This window comes from Scyliorhinus canicula, chromosome 21 (assembly GCF_902713615.1).
Source record: "Scyliorhinus canicula chromosome 21, sScyCan1.1, whole genome shotgun sequence".
NCBI lineage: Eukaryota > Metazoa > Chordata > Chondrichthyes > Carcharhiniformes > Scyliorhinidae > Scyliorhinus > Scyliorhinus canicula.
The window spans coordinates 66,848,944-66,867,653 of record NC_052166.1 but is presented as its reverse complement, the minus strand read 5'-3'; the positions used below and the strand labels follow the sequence as shown (position 1 = coordinate 66,867,653).

The window sequence follows — 18,710 nt, the reverse complement described above, 5'->3', positions numbered from 1 at the left end:
TTTAAAAAAAAATTCCAATTAAGGGGCAATTTAGGGCGGCCAATCCACCGAACGAGCACATCTTTGGATTGTGGGGTGAGACCCACACAGACATGGTACAAAATTATATTGATGAGATGTTTTGACATGCCCTATAATATTACCCATGATGTGGAGATGCCGGCGTTGGACTGGGGTGAGCACTTTAAGAAGTCTGACAACACCAGGAAGGAGCTGCGCTCCGAAAGCTGGTGTTTGAAACAAACCTGTTGGACTTTAACCTGGTGTTGTAAGACTTCTTACTATAATATTATTGATAGTTATATGAAGTTCCATGTGTCCTCTTTAATACATGGAAATATATTATGTTAAATTGTGAGACTATATTCCCATATCCATATGGAATGTGCCAGCAATGCTGCATAGAGCAGCTGCAGCAATATCTGGTGAATTGTTCAATGTGAGCAGCAGGGGGCGGAACCTCTGTCGGGGGGACCGTTTGTTTCGGCCGCCGGTGGCGATCCGGACGCATTTGGGCTGCGGGACCAGCGGCTGTCATGGCGGCGGCGGGGAGGGAGGCCGAGCCCGGGACAGGGCCGGAGTACAGCCGGGGATCAGGGCCCGGCCCAGGGCCGGAGTCCAGCCGGGGATCACGGCCCGGCCCCGGGACAGGGCCGGAGTCCAGCCGGGGATCACGGCCCGGCCCCGGGACAGGGCCGGAGTCCAGCCGGGGATCAGGGCCCGGCCCCGGGACAGGGCCGGAGTCCAGCCGGGGATCAGGGCCCGGCCCCGGGACAGGGCCGGAGCCTGGTGTTCAGGCCCGAGCGGTCCGGCTCCGCTTCGATCAGGAGCGGCGGCTGGTTTGCGCCGAGTACCCGGGGTTGGTCCGCGACTCCCGGAAGATGCTGGAGACCCTCGGGGGAGAGGAGGGGATTTCCCGGGTGAGTGAATGGCCGCAGACCCCGGGAGGTTAGAGACAGAGTAACCCCCCCCCCCCCCCTACACTGTCCCCATCAAACACTCCCAGGACAGGTACAGCACGGGGTTAGAGACAGAGTAACCCCCCCCCTACACTGTCCCCATCAAACACTCCCAGGACAGGTACAGCACGGGGTTAGATACAGAGTAAAGCCCCCCCTACACTGTCCCCATCAAACACTCCCAGGACAGGTACAGCACGGGGTTAGATACAGAGTAAAGCTTCATCTACACTGTCCCCATCAAACACTCCCAGGACAGGTACAGCACGGGGTTAGATACAGAGTAAAGCTCCCTCTACACTGTCCCCATCAAACACTCCCAGGACAGGTACAGCACGGGGTTAGATACAGAGTAAAGCTCCCTCTACACTGTCCCCATCAAACACTCCCAGGACAGGTACAGCACGGGGTTAGATACAGAGTAAAGCTCCCTCTACACTGTCCCCATCAAACACTCCCAGGACAGGTACAGCACGGGGTTAGATACAGAGTAAAGCTCCCTCTACACTGTCCCCATCAAACACTCCCAGGACAGGTACAGCACGGGGTTAGATACAGAGTAAAGCTCCCTCTACACTGTCCCCATCAAACACTCCCAGGACAGGTACAGCACGGGGTTAGATACAGAGTAAAGCTCCCTCTACACTGTCCCCATCAAACACTCCCAGGATAGGTACAGCACGGGGTTAGATACAGAGTAAAGCTCCCTCTACACTGTCCCCATCAAACACTCCCAGGACAGGTACAGCACGGGGTTAGATACAGAGTAAAGCTCCCTCTACACTGTCCCCATCAAACACTCCCAGGACAGGTACAGCACGGGGTTAGATACAGAGTAAAGCTCCCTCTACGCTGTCCCCATCAAACACTCCCAGGACAGGTACAGCACGGGGTTAGATACAGAGTAAAGCTCCCTCTATGCTGTCCCCATCAAACACTCCCAGGACAGGTACAGCACGGGGTTAGATACAGAGTAAAGCTCCCTCTACACTGTCCCCATCAAACACTCCCAGCACGGGGTTAGATACAGAGTAAAGCTCCCTCTACGCTCTCCCCATCAAACACTCCCAGGACAGGTACAGCACGGGGTTAGATACAGAGTAAAGCTCCCTCTACACTCTCCCCATCAAACACTCCCAGGACAAGTACAGCACGGGGTTAGATACAGAGTAAAGCTCCCTCTACACTGTCCCCATCAAACACTCCCAGGACAGGTACAGCACGGGGTTAGATACAGAGTAAAGCTCCCTCTACACTGTCCCCATCAAACACTCCCAGGACAGGTACAGCACGGGGTTAGATACAGAGTAAAGCTCCCTCTACACTGTCCCCATCAAACACTCCCAGGACAGGGACAGCACGGGGTTAGATACAGAGTTACGCTCCCTCTACACTGTCCCCATCAAACACTCCCAGGACAGGTACAGCACGGGGTTAGATACAGAGTAAAGCTCCCTCTACATCAAATGTTTGTGTTTTTTCCAGCAATTCTGTTTATTTGGCTTTATCACATTGTTGTTTGTGGGATGTTGCTGTGACCATCATGGCTGCCCTATTCCTAGATTACAACAGTGACTGCACTTTAAAAAAAACGTCTTTGGCTGAAAAGAGTTTTGCGCTGTCTAGTTGCTGTGAAAGGACGTTGGAGCAGCAGTAGGCCATTCAGCCCATGTAGTCTGTTCCGCCATTCAATGAGGTCATAACTGATCTGAGCTGATAATTCTCCAGTCCACTTTCCTGCCTTTTCCCCATAACTTTTAATCCCCTTACCGATTAAAAAAAATTGTCCATCTCTGCCGTGATCCTATTTAATGACCCAGCCTCTAGCGCTCGCTGCGATAAAGAATTCCATAGATTCATTACCCTCTGAGAGAAGAAAACCGTACTCATCTGTGTTTCAAATGTACGACCCATTACTCTGGGATTCTGCCCTCTGGTCTTAGACTCTCCCACAAGGGGTAAGAAGCTCTCACCATTGACCCTGTCAACGTTCTGTATAAATGCAAGTCATTTTTTCCCTTTTCATTTACGCTGCTAGATAGATAGATAGAACAGTACAGCACAGAACAGGCCCTTCGGCCCTCGATGTTGTGCCGAACAATGATCACCCTACTTTAAACCCACATACCCGTAACCCAACAATCCCCCCATTAACCTTACACTACGGGCAATTTAGCATGGCCAATCCACCTAACCCGCACATCTTTGGACTGTGGGAGGAAACCGGAGCACCCGGAGGAAACCCACGCACACACAGGGAGGACGTGCAGACTCCACACAGACAGTGACCCAGCCGGGAATCGAACCTGGGACCCTGGAGCTGTGAAGCATTGATGCTAACCACCATGCTACCGTGAGGCCCTACCTGTTTGGCTGCAACTGTCTTTCTCACGATACACCTTCCAAACCTGTTTTATTTTTTTGGAATAGACCTACGCTGACCCATGCCGGAGGCTCGAACTGCACTTCCGTCCGAAGGACCCTTACTGCCACCCAGTGTGTGCCAATCGCTTCCCTTCAACCAGCATGCTGCTCAGGGTGAAGAGGAGGTGGAAAGTGGGAGCAAATGCACCTCCTGAGGAAGGGGGCAGAGAAGAGGAGGTGAAATACAAAATGGAAATCCTCGGAATTATTGGGACCACTTACAAATTCCAGGGTAATGTGTTATCGGCCTGTGTGTGGATGCTGTTTGCAGTCTTCAGAAACATTAGGGAAATAATATCTCCATTTACCCCATGACAGATTTCAGCCTTGGATTGGAGGTGGGAAGTTTGATGGTATGTTGCATCAAGACCATTGTTGAGCGCTGAAATTTTGATGCAGACTGGAGAAATAAAGAGGGGTGATGAACAAAAGAAGAACTCTCGCAGGAGACATTCTGAAGAAGTGAAGGGAAGCTTATTTATTTGTTCATGGGCGTCGCAGGCTGGGCCAGCATTTATTGCCCATCCCTAAGAGCCTTTGAGGGATACTTACCTGGCAGGGGTGAAACCATGATCAAGAAGGTGGTTCGCCCAGGACGAGGCTAGCCCATTGCACTTCGGGTGTGCTGACATCTGCGATGTCCCCAAATGCGGGATACTCGACTGCAAAATTTGTGGTAGTGGGAGACTGCGTTCGCGCTCTCCAAAAAAAAAAAAGAGCCTTTGAGGGGGCAGTTAAGAGTCAACCATATTGCTGTGGGTCTGGAGTCACATGTAGGTCAGACCGGGTAAGGATGGCAGATTTCCTTCCCTAAAGGATATTCATGAACCAGTTGGGGTTTTTATGACAGTCGACAATGTTTTATTATGGTCATCTGTTAGACTGTTAATTCCAGATTTTTATTGAATTCAAATTTCAACATCTGCAGAGGTGGGATTTGAACCTCGTACCCGAGAGCATTACTCTGGGTCTCTGGTTTAATAGTCCAGTGACAATACCACTCGCCACCGCCTCCCCAGTGATCTTATGGCATTGTTTCACAGGGTAAGGGGTTTCCCTGGTGTCCTGGCCAATATTTATCACTCAATTAACATTAAAAATGCCAGATTATCCAGCTGTTATCTCATTGGGGGCAACAAGGTAGCACAGTGGTTAGCACTGTTGCTTCACAGCTCCAGGGTCCCAGGTTCGATTCCCGACTTGGGTCCTAACCACTGTGCTACCGTGATGCTAATTCTGTGACCCCCCAATCACCCCCACCTCCAATCACCCCCACCCCCAATCACACCCCCCCCCCCCCCCCCCCCCCCCATGCCCGAATTCATCAAATGTGGATCTTCTGATTGTGTCTGATAGGAATGTCTGATTTCCAGTTCCTGGTCATGCACACAGCAACAGGTGGCTCACAGATGTCCATGTACAACAAGGTCATCCTCCACAGGCCCGAACACAAAGAGTTTTTTGACCAGGATTTGCCGCTTTACATTCCTCCACCAACATTTTCGCGAGTGGATAACCCTGTGGATTATTACTACCGGCCGGAAGTCCAGCACAGGTCAGTATAGGCGCCTGATGTTGGGGGTTCAACTCATTCCATTTACCAGGGCTACATTTCAGCCACCAAAGCAGCAGTGTTGCAAAATCCATTATGTATTCGGAAAGATTCTTGATGATTCCCAGTTCACTACACTGATCTATTTCCCCTCAACTTCTAAAGCTTTATCTTTCTAATTCCTCCTCCTATTTCTTGCAGTTCCTCTGGAAACAACGAATCCCTCAACATGCACCTAAAACACGTGACCTAGTCATTATTTCACTGCTTTGGACAAATTGGCTGCTGCGTAGTCCCTCTTTAAAGCATTTCATAAAGTATTTCATTGACTATAAAGCCCTTTGTAAATTTGTGAGATTGTGAAAGATACTATAGAATCGAAAATTTTATATTTACACATCTAAATAACAAATATATGTTTTATCTTGATTTCACGCGGCTAATGATGACAAACTGATCCAAGAGCGAGTGATAGATTTGCCCATGTTTTAGAATGGGTGACGTGTCTTGTCCATCCAGTCTGCGGATCACAAGGAAACGGAAGGATAAGAAGCGTTTGGGGCAGCATGCTGGCGCAGTGGTTAGCACTGCTGCCTCACAGCGCCAAGGTCCCAGGTTCGATCCCGGCTCTGGGTCATTGTCTGTGTGGAGTTTGCACATCCTCCCCCTGTTGTGTGGGTTTCGCCCCCACGACCCAAAGATGTGCAGGGTAGGAGAATTGGCCACGCTAAATTGCCCCTTAATTGGGAAAAAAAACAAATTGGGTACTCTGAATTTATCTGAAGGAAAAATCAAATATTTGGTTTGTGTGAAGCTATGCCAATGAGGTTATTCTTATTCCTGCCTTTCCCTGGTTGTAGGGATGGTTACCATCCTCCAAAGCTATCCAACGAGAATCTGATCGGCCTGGGGCGAGCTCGCCGTCCTCACAATGCCATCTTTGTGAATTTGATGATCCAGAGGTGCCGTCCCAGGCGCTTGAAGCCGCTGTTCAGAACTGGAGGAAATTCAACACCCAGGCTGCAGACCGGAGGGCTGAAGAGGAGCTGAAACGGGTGAGTGGCAAAGGCATCCCTGTCTGTTTTACAGGGACCCCAATGTTGTTTCTTAAGATCAACGCTGCTCTCAAACCTTCCGAAGAGGAGCAGGGGAGTTCTGCCTCGTGTCCTGGCCAATCTTCACCCCTCAACCAACACCAAAAGCGGATTACCTGCAGTTTGTGGGATCCTTCGTAGTCAAATACCTGCCAGGTTTCCCACACTGCAATAGTGACATTGCTTCAAACAGCACCGCATTGTTGGTAAAAAGCTTTTTGAGATGTTTTGAGCTCATGAGAAGCAGAAGTCTTTCCCGGTGGAGGGACTTGTTTGAATTGCAGCTTGGCTGGTACAACTGAGGGCCACTTCAGAACGCAGCTAAAAGCCAACCAGCTGGATGACTGTGGAGCCCTATTCCCATTGCTCGGAAAGGGCTACAGACACACTATCGTAAGCTTTGGCTCTGAGGGTTACAAGAGTGTGGTTAGGAATGGCGGAACCTGGAGTCTGATTGTGCGCGCCTGTCTTTTGCCTCCTCAGCATTTTGAAATCCGGCCCATCTGGTCCCGAAATGCAGTGAAGTCGAATATTGACATTCACCCAGACAAACTGAAGCTGCTCCTACCTTTTGTGGCCTATTACATGGTGAGTTACAAGTTGCTGCTCTTCCTTGGCTCCACTGATTATTCAGTAAATGAATGCACCCTCCTGTGTGGGTCCTGAACTAACCGTATCCACCACATTTGGCACTGAGGCACACCGACTGGGTCAGAGCTGCATTCGTGTCTCAATTGACCTTCCGTGTTTGGGGCTCGGTGTCCCTGGGCTTCGGCTAAGAGACTCGTTCTATCATTGGTCAGTCACCACTGCTATAAGTGGGGCTATTGGGTGCTATATATTGGGTACTGCCCCCAGGAATTTTTAATTGACAGAATTCACTGTCTTCAGCACACAGAATAATTTATTTTTAAATTTTTAAATAAATTTAGAGTACCCAATTCATTTTTTACAATTTATGGGGCAATTTAGTGTGGCCAATCCACCTACCCTGCACATCTTTTGGGTTGTGGGGGTGAAACCCACACAAACACGGGGAGAATGTGCAAACTCCACACGGACAGTAACCCAGAGCCGCGATTCGAACCCAGGTCCTCGTCGCCAAGAGGCAACAGGGCTAACCCACTGCGCCACCGTGCTGCCCTGCACACACAATAATAAGAAACTTTATTAGTGTCACAAGTATGCTTTCATTAACACTGCAATGAAGTTGCTGTGAAAATCCCCTGGTCGCCACATTCCGGCGCCTGTTCGGGTACACAGAGGGAGAATTCAGAATGTCCAATTCACCTAACAAACACGTCTCTTGGGACTTGAGGGAGGAAACCGGAGCACCCGGAGGAAACCCACGCAGACACGGGGAGGACGTGCAGACTCCACACAGACAGCGACCCAGGCCGGGAATCGAACCTGGGACCCTGGAGCTCTGAAGCAACAATGCTAACCACTGTGCTACCGTGCCGCCCTGAAGAAGAACTGACTCTTGGATGCAGTACCAGATTGGGGTGGGGGAAGCTGTCACTCTGTAGTTTCTCAGTATGGGCCCAATCGCCATTAAATTTCATGGAAACCTGATGTAGCAGGGCGAGGGAGGGGTGTCCACTGCTCGTAGTGACGGGTTAACTGAATTCAAAGACTTGTTTTTGTGGCACATAGCTTATTACAAAGTGCATTTAGCACACTTTGTTGGGCTTAAGCCCTGCGGGTTGGTAGTTTTGATGTGCACAGACTAGGGATGAGGTTGATACAGATGAAGAAGGATTGGGTCAACGACCCGGCTGTGTACAGGGTGGGCGATGGGCTTTGATCAGTGTAAAGCTTCTTGGGGCCTTGAGCAGTGTGTAGTTGGGGGAGGCAAGGATGCATATCAGTTGCACCCTCACGCACTTTTGTGTTGTACACTACTGGATTCCTAGAGGGCGTGACCTTGTCTGTGAAATGTCTAAAACCAGGTTTCTTCCCCATGGGATGAAAATGTGGAACTGCAAGGTGGTTTTATTGAAGCGTTGGCAGACTAGCAGACACATTGATCATTAAACTAGGTACTCACTTTGTCTTTCCTTCCCTGCTGCCCTCTTTACAGCTCACAGGCCCCTGGCGAAGCCTCTGGGTCAGGTTCGGGTATGATCCAAGAAAGGATCCCAAATCGAAGATTTACCAGGTGTTGGATTTCAGGCTCCGATGCAGCACCAAACACGGTAACTAGCGGGACGGAGCAAATCCACTCAACCAAGCGCATAAAAATCATTCATTCAGTGGTTACAAATACAAGAAGCCATTGCTTGTATTTAATTCCTGCGTTCCCCTCTCAACTTAGTTTCCCTCTAATGGAGACAGACATCCCCAAAGAGTTATTGTGGGAGTGTTGTGAAGCGGGAGGGGCAGCGCTGCACAAGAAGGAGGCGGCAGGGCATGCGGGAGTGCGGCACTCCCTCAGTACTGACCCTCTGACAGTGCGGCACTCCCTCAGTACTGACCCTCTGACAGTGCAGCACTCCCTCAGCACTGACCCTCTGACAGTGCGGCACTCCCTCAGTACTGACCCTCTGACAGTGCAGCACTCCCTCAGTACTGACCCTCTGACAGTGCCGCACTCCCTCAGTACTGACCCTCTGACAGTGCGGCACTCCCTCAGTACTGACCCTCTGACAGTGCGGCACTCCCTCAGTACTGATCCTCTGACAGTGCAGCACTCCCTCAGTACTGACCCTCTGACAGTGCAGCACTCCCTCAGTACTGACCCTCTGACAGTGCAGCGTTCCCACAGTACTGACCCTCTGACAGTGCAGCACTCCCTCAGTACTGACCCTCTGACAGTGCAGCACTCCCTCAGTACTGACCCTCTGACAATGCAGCACTCCCTCAGTACTGACCCTCTGACAGTGCGGCACTCCCTCAGTACTGACCCTCTGACAGTGCAGCACTCCCTCAGTACTGACCCTCTGACAGTGCGGCACTCCCTCAGTACTGACTCTGACAGTGCAGCACTCCCTCAGTACTGACCCTCTGACAGTGCGGCATTCCCTCAGTACTGACCCTCTGACAGTGCGGCACTCCCTCAGTACTGACCCTCTGGCAGTGCAGCACTCCCTCAGTACTGACCTTCTGACAGTGCAGCACTCCCTCAGTACTGACCCTCTGACAGTGCAGCACTCCCTCAGTACTGACCCTCTGACAGTGCAGCACTCCCTCAGTACTGACCCTCTGACAGTGCAGCACTCCCTCAGTACTGACCCTCTGATAGTGCGGCACTCCCTCAGTACTGACCCTCTGACAGTGCGGCACTCCCTCAGTACTGAGCCTCTGACAGTGCGGCACTCCCTCAGTACTGAGCCTCTGACAGTGCGGCACTCCCTCAGTACTGAGCCTCTGACAGTGCGGCACTCCCTCGGTACTGACCCTCTGACAGTGCGGCACTCCCTCAGTACTGACCCTCTGACAGTGCAGCACTCCTTCATTTGTAACCTAGATTTTGCGCTCGAGTCATAGAATCATAGAATTTACAGTGCAGAAGGAAGCCATTCGGCCCATCAAGTCTGCACCGGCCCTTGCAAAGAGCACTCTACCCAAGCCCACACCTCCACCCTATCTCCGTAACCCAACAACACCACCTAACCTTTTTTCTGGACACTTAGGCCAATTAGCATGACATTCCACCTAACCTGCACATCTTTGGACTGTGGGAAGAAACCGGAGCACCCGGAGGAAACCCACGCAGACACAGGGAGAAGGTACAGACTCCACAAGCTGGGAATCGAACCTGGAACCCTGGAGCTGTGAAGCACGAGTCTCGTGAGGTCAGCCCAAAATCACATATTCTGATTCTGACTCTCAGCTGGCTCATGAACAAAGCAGGTGGTCCAGAGCCGAACAATGTAACTGGGAACTTTGCCGTTAAATGCAACAAATGGTGCTGAATTGATTCTGTTTTATTTTTGCAGGTTACATGCCCTCGGACATGCCTGTGAAGGCAAAGCGCAGCACGTTCAACTATAGCCTCCCCATCACCATCAGCAAACCAGGTAAGAGACACGGAGGATATGTACTGTGATGGCAGGAAAAGATGCACTGATCCAACCAAATTGATCCACAAAATATGATACCTTGACCATCACAATAACCTCACGTCAACCCAACTCTATACTATTATTGCCAGGGACCGGCAAACAGATAGAGCAAAAGTCCAGGTCACTGTGGGGGAAGGGTGAATCTAGAAAATGCCTTGCTAAATAAGAGGTCCCTCTGGTCCTGATAATTTCCTGCAGCAACTACTTTCATAATAATATAATAATCTTTATTATTGTCACAAGTAGGCTTACATTAACATTGCGATGAAGTTTCTGCAAAAACCCCTCGTCGCCACACTCCGGCACCTGTTCGGGTACACAGAGGGAGAAATCAGAATGTCCAATTCACCTAACTGCACGTCTTTCGGGACTTGTGGGAGGAAACCGGAGCACCCGGAGGAAACCCACGCAGACACGGGGAGAACGCGCAGGCTCAGCGCAGACAGTGACCCAAGCCGGGAATTGAACGTGGGACCCTGGCGCTGTTAAGCAACAGTGCTAACCACTGTGCCACAGTGCTGCCCGGTGCATATCCGAGGGCATACGAGGTGATCTTACCCCATTCAGAAACGGGTTCAGCTCTCACATGTAGGAATTCAGTGAAGCAGCATCCACCGGATGAGACAGCAGCCTGATCCACAGACCTGTAACTGTCTGAGGAAGGTCCTGCTCCTGCAGCCTTATGGACAGTGGAGATGCTGCCTCGGCAACGAGGTGAGATCTTCAGCTTCTTTATATATCGCCTTGCAAAGCTGATTAGCCAATCCTGGCAGACCCTCCTCTGTTTTAAAAAGTTTAATTGGTAAGGGCGAAATCATGTGGAAGTTCGTTAATATGCTCATCTCTGTCACCCCCTCCAGCCTGACAACTCTCAGGCTGCAGTGTCAGCTGCTGGATCCGAAACTTTGTAATTCCCTCCCTAAATCTCTCTGTTCAGATGCTCCTTATAACCTTCCTCTTTGACCAAGCCTGTTTTAATATTTATGTGGCCTGATATGACATTCTGATGACGCTCCTGTGAAGCACTTTGATATATATTTAATACGCTAAAAGCATTTTCTAAAAGCAAGTTGTTGAATAGTAACCAGAAGGGATATCTCTTACTCTTGTCTCCTCTCCTTTTTTTTATAAATTTAGAGTACTCTATTATTTAGTCACAATTAAGGGGCAATTTAGCATGGCCAATCCATCGACCCTGCACATCTTTGGGTTGTGGGGGTGAGACCCACGCAGACACGGGGAGAATGTGCAAACTCCACACGGACAGTGACCCGGGGCCGGGATCGAACCCGGGTCCTCGGTGCCGTGAGGCAGCAGTGCTAACCACGGCGTCACCGTGCCGCCCCACTTTAGGCACTTTAACCAGTTACTTATGGGGGTTGCTCAAAGACTGATCTTGGCTGAAAACACCAGGTTCTTTTTCACTAAGTTGTTAAATGTTTGAATGACCCCAGTCACCCTGCTTAATGTGTTATAAACGGCACATTTCTAATTGATGCTTATGATGATCGTACAGAGGCAGCTGTCATGTCAAGTGCGGGCAATGTGCTGGATGTGGTAACTATTTTTAATGAGGTGTGTGATTTTTAAATGGGACTGTGTTGAATTGATGCTCCTTCTCCATCTCTCAGTCCCCCAGGTTGTGAGTATTCAAGATCTGGCAAAGGCTCCAACACTTCGGAGTACCCCACATAGGATGAGACTGAGTGCATCAGGATACAAACTCAAAGTAAGTTTCCAGCGCAATGTGTTCATTTTGGGATAATATTTTGAGTATCTGTAGCGGCGGGCATGACATAGACGGTAGTTTGTGGGCCGCTGTGAATCGTGAGAGTATGGTTTATTGATGATGAGCGGAATAGCTCCTTCTCTCCTGAGTTTCCCCTGTTGCTGTCTCATTCATGATGTGGAGATGCCGGCGTTGGACTGGGGTGAGCACGGTAAGAAGTCTTACACCAGGTTAAAGTCCAACAGGTTTGTTTCAAACACCAGCTTTCGGAGCACTGCTCCTAATTAAGGGGCAATTTAGCGTGTTCAATCCGCCTACCCTGCACATCTTTGGGTTGTGGGGGCAAAACCCACGCAAACACGGGGAGAATGTGCAAACTCCACACAAACAGTGACCCAGAGCCGGGATCGAACCTCGGACCTCGGCGCCGTGAGACTGCAGTGCTAACCACTGCGCCACCTTGCTGCCCTGTTTTGAAACAAACATGTTGGACTTTAACCTGGTGTTGTAAGACTTCTTGCTGTCTCATTCGGAATTGCTTTAGCCACTTCTGCCAAAGTTCCCTTGAGGGCCCTGCTGATATGATTCTATCCCTCTGCAGTCAAGCGGCAATTTGAAAAGTCAAAAACCCCGGGTCTCCACGAAGCAATCTGTGGGGGTATAAAATTTAAATGTGCCGTTGACCTGATCCCTGCTGTTTCTGTAATTCCAGAAGTCTGCCTACATATTCCAAGAGCACACATTACCACCTTATCGCCAGATGTTTTACCAGCTGTGCGACCTGGATGCAGAGAGGTACTGACACCTTGCACGTCCGCCTTTTAACCGGACGTATTCACAGGACATGTTGGGGAAAAGTAGAGAATGGGAGGGGAAATATGAGATGGACTGAAAGTGAAATGGGACATGGGAGACTGGAGGATGTTTGTCTCAAAGGCTCAGTTGCATTTTCTACTGTGGAACTGAGCTGCTTGAAGGATACATATTGCCAGGGACATGTGGGAGAATGACTCTGCTCCTCTTCACACACTGCAGTTGGATTTTGGTCAGAGAGAGGTTAGGTAATCTTGGCTGACGTCTCATTTGAAAAACATCACCACCAAAAGTGCAGCAGTCCCTTACTACCGACCTTCCCACGCTCCCTCGGTGCTGGTCGGTGCAGCGCTCCCTCAGTCACAGAACCTGGATCATACTGTGCTCCGCTGTTGACCGTTTGCACATTGTGATCTGGATTATTATGTGCAGTAACCTTCAGTGAATTTTATCAGTAGCAGTACAGTAATTGTCGGAACATAAAGAACTTGTGTGGCGCCTTATCATGTTCTCAGGATGTCCCAATGCCGGATGATGATTAAACAATTCCCCCTGCAACTTGCCCCCTTCTCCTTGTCTGTTTTATTTCAGTTTAAGGAAAATAATTCACCGTAACGAAGGCCAAGAGGTGACATGTACTGAGCGGGATGGGTGGTGTCTACCCAAGACCAGCGATGAGCTCCGGGATCGTATGTCGAATATGATTAAAGAGATCTGGCGCAAGAACAAAGCAGGTGAAGCCAGTGTCCGTACTGGGAAAAAATGTTTTAAAATCTGTCCAATTCGGTTACCTTTCAGCCCCCTACTCTGGCTGCCCTCCTTCTGCTGCTTCCCTCCGGTAACCGTGACCAGCCCCCGCACCTTGCAGCACGCCCATTGTGATGGCGCTCTGCTCCCCCCCCCCCCCCAACTCCCACATTCTCCCCAGTCCATACGATGCAATGGGCTCTGGGTTCTGTGACATGGCTTCGATTTGGCTGAAGCACATTGTCTGAGTTGGCCACAGCATGGGGGGGAAATCTCTCCGACGTGAAGCAGGGGTGCAAGTTTTAAAAATTTACTCATTCATGAGATGTGGACGTCGCTGGCTGGACCAGCATTTATTGCCCTTCCCCACACTTCCTTTGAGACGGGGAACCTTCTTAAACCGCTGCAGCCCGTGTAGTGTAGGTACAGCCCCTGTGCTGTTAGGGAGGGAATGCCAGGATTTCGATCCAGTAATGGATAATGGTCACTCTCCATTAAAATGGTGTAGCATTGGCCAGAGCGTTCACTGATCGCCAGCAAGACCTACTCGGCTGTCTGGTGCTTCTATTGGAGGTGGACAGGCTGAGGGGGGAGAACCGGTTGTGATTCACTGCTGTGTAAGACTGAATCTACTTCTCTGAAAATAAATTTTCCTCTTTTTTTTGTGGGGAGGCGGTTTAGCTTCAGCTTCCTTGAAAAAGAAACCATTGGTGCCACAGGAGAGGGAAGGATCCGAATCTCCCGAGGATGAGGACGATGAGGAGGAAGAGTACCCACCGTCCGAAGGAAGCGAAAATGAAATGGAGACTGAAATTCTTGATTATATGTGATTTGGCTGGACTGAGCTGGAGGGGGAGCAGAGTGATGTTGGGCAGTCTTTGAATTGATCATTACTGAAGGAAGCGTCTATTTCTACAGCCAGTGCACAGAGCTGCAGCAAAGGGTTCCTGAAGCCGGACTCGTGATTCCGGAGTGAGAAGGAGATGCTGATGGAGTTTCTCATCATCTGCTTCCACTTTGCCTTTTGCCTTGACAGTCGGTAGATGAACAAGACCCTAGCGTGGGAGATGACGAGTTGATATGCAGAGGCAATGTGCTGAGATGCAGCATCTTCCGTCTCCGTTCCATAAACAGTGAGGCTGTTGGTTTGTTTGCCTCGTTAGTGCAGTAATTCATCCGACTTCTCCCTCGTTAGTTACGGGTTGTTAAATGGGGTCCAATCAGCACGGTGTGGTGGGGCAGTTCAAGGTGCTAAGGAGGTGAGCACCGCAGACTGAAGGCCTCTGTGACTCCTCATGCAGCGAGTTTCTGTTCCCAGCCAAGCCTTTGTGTAACAGGCCAAAGATGCGCCTGGTTCTGTGTCCGGTCACTATCCATAGTGCGTGGACATGAAAATCAGTCCGAAATATCTCTGATGCAGTTACAAGATTAGATAGTGAGATTTTTACTGTTGGGTAGTTGAATACACCTTGTGTCTCTTTTCCAATGTTGGCCAGTTACACAGCACCAGATATCACTCCACCTGCCTGGGGTGGGGGGGGGGGGGGGCTTCCCACCTCTCAGCATTAAATAAACTCAAACCTAAACCCCACAGTGACTTCACCAATGGGGTGGGTTCACCATCCGATGCTGCCAACTCAATAGTCTGAGGGACCCATTTCAGTTAAACCTCTTTTCAACTCTCGTCCCATCCAGGGTGTATTTACACATAGTTTGCTCTTATTAAATATAATTTTGCAGTTTGATTCTCCTCTTGATTGTATGGTGATTATATTTGATTTTGGGGAGGGGGGGCAGTGGGAGGTATCTCCAGTTCTAGGGTGATCTGTCTGAGATGAGGGACTTACAAACAGTCTCACTCCCTCCTGCGTCTCTGCAACACTCGGGCACTAAGGACCTGTGGGGGACTGATCCACCAGCCTGGCCCATTAACAGAACCATCGGGAACAAAGCCAACCCAGGGACTGGGACTCTTGTCATTCACCTGCAGTACTGCAGCAAACCAGTGGTGGGGCTGTCCTGGGAGGTTTCTCCATCCTCTGTTCCAGCCTTCACTGGTTAAACTCTGGTCGTGCTCCAATTCACACTTGGCATTCCACTGCCCTTGGTTCTGCAAATCTGTGTTTAAACCCCCTGACTGCGTTGCTTGGGGGAGATGGAGCACAAACATATGGAAGTGATTGTCAGGGAAGCAACAGCAGGTTGCCCCATGTTTAATAATAATCTTTATTGTCACAAGTAGGCTTACATTAACACTGCAATGAAGTTACTGTGAAAATCCCCTCGTCGCCACATTCCGGCACCTGTTCGGGTACACTGAGGGAGAATTCAGAATGTCCAATTCACCTAACGGGACCAGTCTTTCGGGACTTGGAGGAAACCGGAGCACCCGGAGGAAACCCACGTAGACACGGGGAGAACGTGCAGACTCCACACAGACAGTGACCCAAGCCGGGAATCGAACCCGGGACCCTGGTGCTGTGAAGCAACAGTGCTAACCACTATTTATGAAGCCGGAACATCACAACCAAACGCTCCTCCTCACCCCTCGATAGTCCAGTAATAAAACAGCCAATAGCCACATAGCGAAACTCCTGATCTGGATTTCTCAGCCATGTATGGGTTTATGATAGCCCAGCTGCCCCCTACACTCGGAGACCAAATTCTGATGATGAGGCTGAGGATTTGAGCAGAATGTTTATCTGTAACTGATTTACAGTTAGCTTTGACCTGTCTATCGTCTTCGCTGCATCTGGGCTGATTGGATAGTTCTTGCTGTGTCAGGACAAAACTACAGTCCAGTATCGGAAGCAGAAGGATTGGTCCCACAGTGGGTGGGGGGAATGCAGGGATGAAGTGACGGGGGTGCGTGGGTGGGGGGGGGGGGGGGGAAAGTGGTGTGATCTGGGAGGGGGAAGAGGTGGCAAAACACAGGGGTGTCATTAAAGTTATTTCCACTCTGCCATTCTTCCACTTCCCTGAAAGTGTTGATACTCCAAGCTGACGCATGCCTTCCGAGAACGCAAGATAAATAGGAAACATGTGGGCAGCAGGTGACTGCACATCCAAACTCAAACTAATCTCGAGCCTGAGAAACGTTCAGCTGCAAAAACAGTTATTGGGACAAATGAGAGCTATTTGTGGAGTTGTTTACTGATAGCGAGCACTGGGTGTAGGAGGAAGGGAGGTGCTTTTATTCTGAGAGCTATGTAAATGGTTTTCTGGTACTCCAGCCTCTTTCCATCATCAAACGAGGGCTGAGAGTAATCCCAGCCCATTGAGATCTGCAGCCCCCTTACTGCTGAACCATATCTAATAAAATGAACACATTGCATAGCTGCGATTGCTGAGGTATTGGGATCAACTTCACCCTCACAGGAAGGTATTATTCTAAATGTAAGTTTGAAGGAGGAAATAGTGACATGTACTTGGCGAAGATTGGTTTATAGGGAACAAGCTGGGTTAGGACTAAATTAAGACAATGTTTTCAAAGAGTTGGCACAGGGATGATGGGCTGAATGGCCTCCTGGGCTGCAAGATTCTATGATTCCACCGTTCACATGTGACCCAAAGCACTTCACAGCCTATGACTGACTTTCAAAGTGCTTGCTTGGACAAATGCGAATAACCAATGTTCTGGGCCAGGTTTACAAACTCCAAAGTATATTATGAAGTTCACCTGACCTACAACCTTTATGTTGAATTTGGCTAGGATGAGCACAAGAGCCTTCCCTTCAGATGTGACTCATCAGACTCCCTAGACACTTTAATCAAAACAAGCTTAATTCTAAGAGTGTAGCTAACATATATATATATATATATATAGAAAAATACAGCAATAATTTTTATCAATTACAAACATAAAGATACCACACAGCTACAGTAATCTACAATGAAATTTTTCATTTTCATTTCATCTATCTATAACACTTAATGAATTCCCCCTTAGCTGTTCCAATTCAATAACAAAATCCAATTAAACCCAAACCCCTTTTCAAGCGCGTGGCCCAGTGCACTGTATTCTCACTTGAATGGGACTGGTCCTTTTCCTGAAATTCTGACCCAGTTCCAACCAGCAGATTTAAAATCCTTCCGGAAAACAACTATATCTTTAAAGTTACCGAGGTAGTTAGCCACAGCCAATGGGCTTTTGTCTGGAAAAACTTTTTAAATGAAAACCGAGAGAAACAGGCAAAACATTTCTTTCTCCTTCTGCAGTCCAAAGCAGTCAAACTGAAACTGAAACACTCCCCCCCCCCCCCCCCCCCCCAAGCCAAATGTGCTACAAGTCACATGATTAGAGACTAAACCTTTCTTAAAGGAACACTCATGACACCAATTTGCACACAGCAAACCCCCATCAAACAGCAGAGATAAATGGCCATTAATTTGGTGGTGCTGGTGGATCCTAACCCAGGACCCCGGGAAGGGCTCCCCTGATCTTTGACACATTCTGTGGGAATCTTTTACGTTCCCACGATTCGGGAGATTGGGTTAGTGGTGGACCCTGCTGCTAGGTTCCTGTTGGACACTAATGCTGATTATTGTCCAAATCCATAGATTCCTCTGAAAGCACTCATTGGCTTACCTGTCCTGGACACATTTCCATTAAATACAAAAAAAACAAACTGCTTGCTTCAGCCCAGTCCTTATTGAAACCAGAGTCCTTTGACAACCTAAACCATTTTGTGCACGGGTTTACCGCATGTAGGCTTTGTCCATAGGAAGCATTCACTGGCTTTAACACTGGGTTTAATGACGCTGGCTATGCTTAGTGGGACAGCAAGCCACATTATATTCTAATTTAAATCATCTCCATCTGACCTCTGCCTGGAGAGAGCCAAGCAATGGAGTTTGCAGGAAATATTAAACTGGCTGCAGCCACACAACATTGAATGACCACATTGGGGAGGCGAAATCTTCTAGCCTTGAAATTACACAGAACCTACAACACACAAATTGACCATTTGACCCAACTAGTTTTTGTCAGTGTCTATTCTCCATACGAACTTCCTCCCCACGTGCTTCCTGTGGGTCTGGGCCGATTTCCTTCCCTAAAGGACATTAGTGAAGCAGATGGATTTTTTACAACAATCGATGATCGTTCCATGGTTACCATTACCGAAACTCGCTTTTATGTTCCAAATGTGATTAATTGAATTTAAATTCCACCAGCTGCTGTGGGGGGGATTTGAACCCATGTCCCCCGGATCATCAGCCAAGGCCTCTGGATTAACCCTATTCCTAAATTGAAAGAACTCCACCTGGTAATCCATCAACCTTCCCATTTCCAGAGATACCAGCCACCAACTTTTCAGCTTTTCC

The 18,710-nt window shown here is 49.3% G+C and overlaps 1 protein-coding gene and 1 non-coding gene across 2 annotated transcripts; both read left to right on the top strand.

Moving 5' to 3' along the window:
* The first annotated feature begins 521 nt into the window (after positions 1–521).
* Positions 522–15,135, top strand: gtf3c5 (general transcription factor IIIC, polypeptide 5). The gene is given in 13 exon segments (XM_038782159.1): positions 522–632; positions 759–920; positions 3,390–3,615; positions 4,740–4,938; positions 5,796–5,878; positions 5,881–5,990; positions 6,513–6,617; positions 8,113–8,227; positions 9,971–10,051; positions 11,728–11,825; positions 12,538–12,620; positions 13,230–13,372; positions 14,058–15,135. Coding segments are annotated over 13 exon segments (1,659 nt in total). The 5' UTR covers positions 522–536; the 3' UTR covers positions 14,216–15,135.
* Positions 3,928–4,089, top strand: LOC119955979. Its single transcript, XR_005458568.1, has one exon. It is a non-coding gene; the product is annotated as a U1 spliceosomal RNA (small nuclear RNA).
* Positions 15,136–18,710: the final 3,575 nt, after the last annotated feature.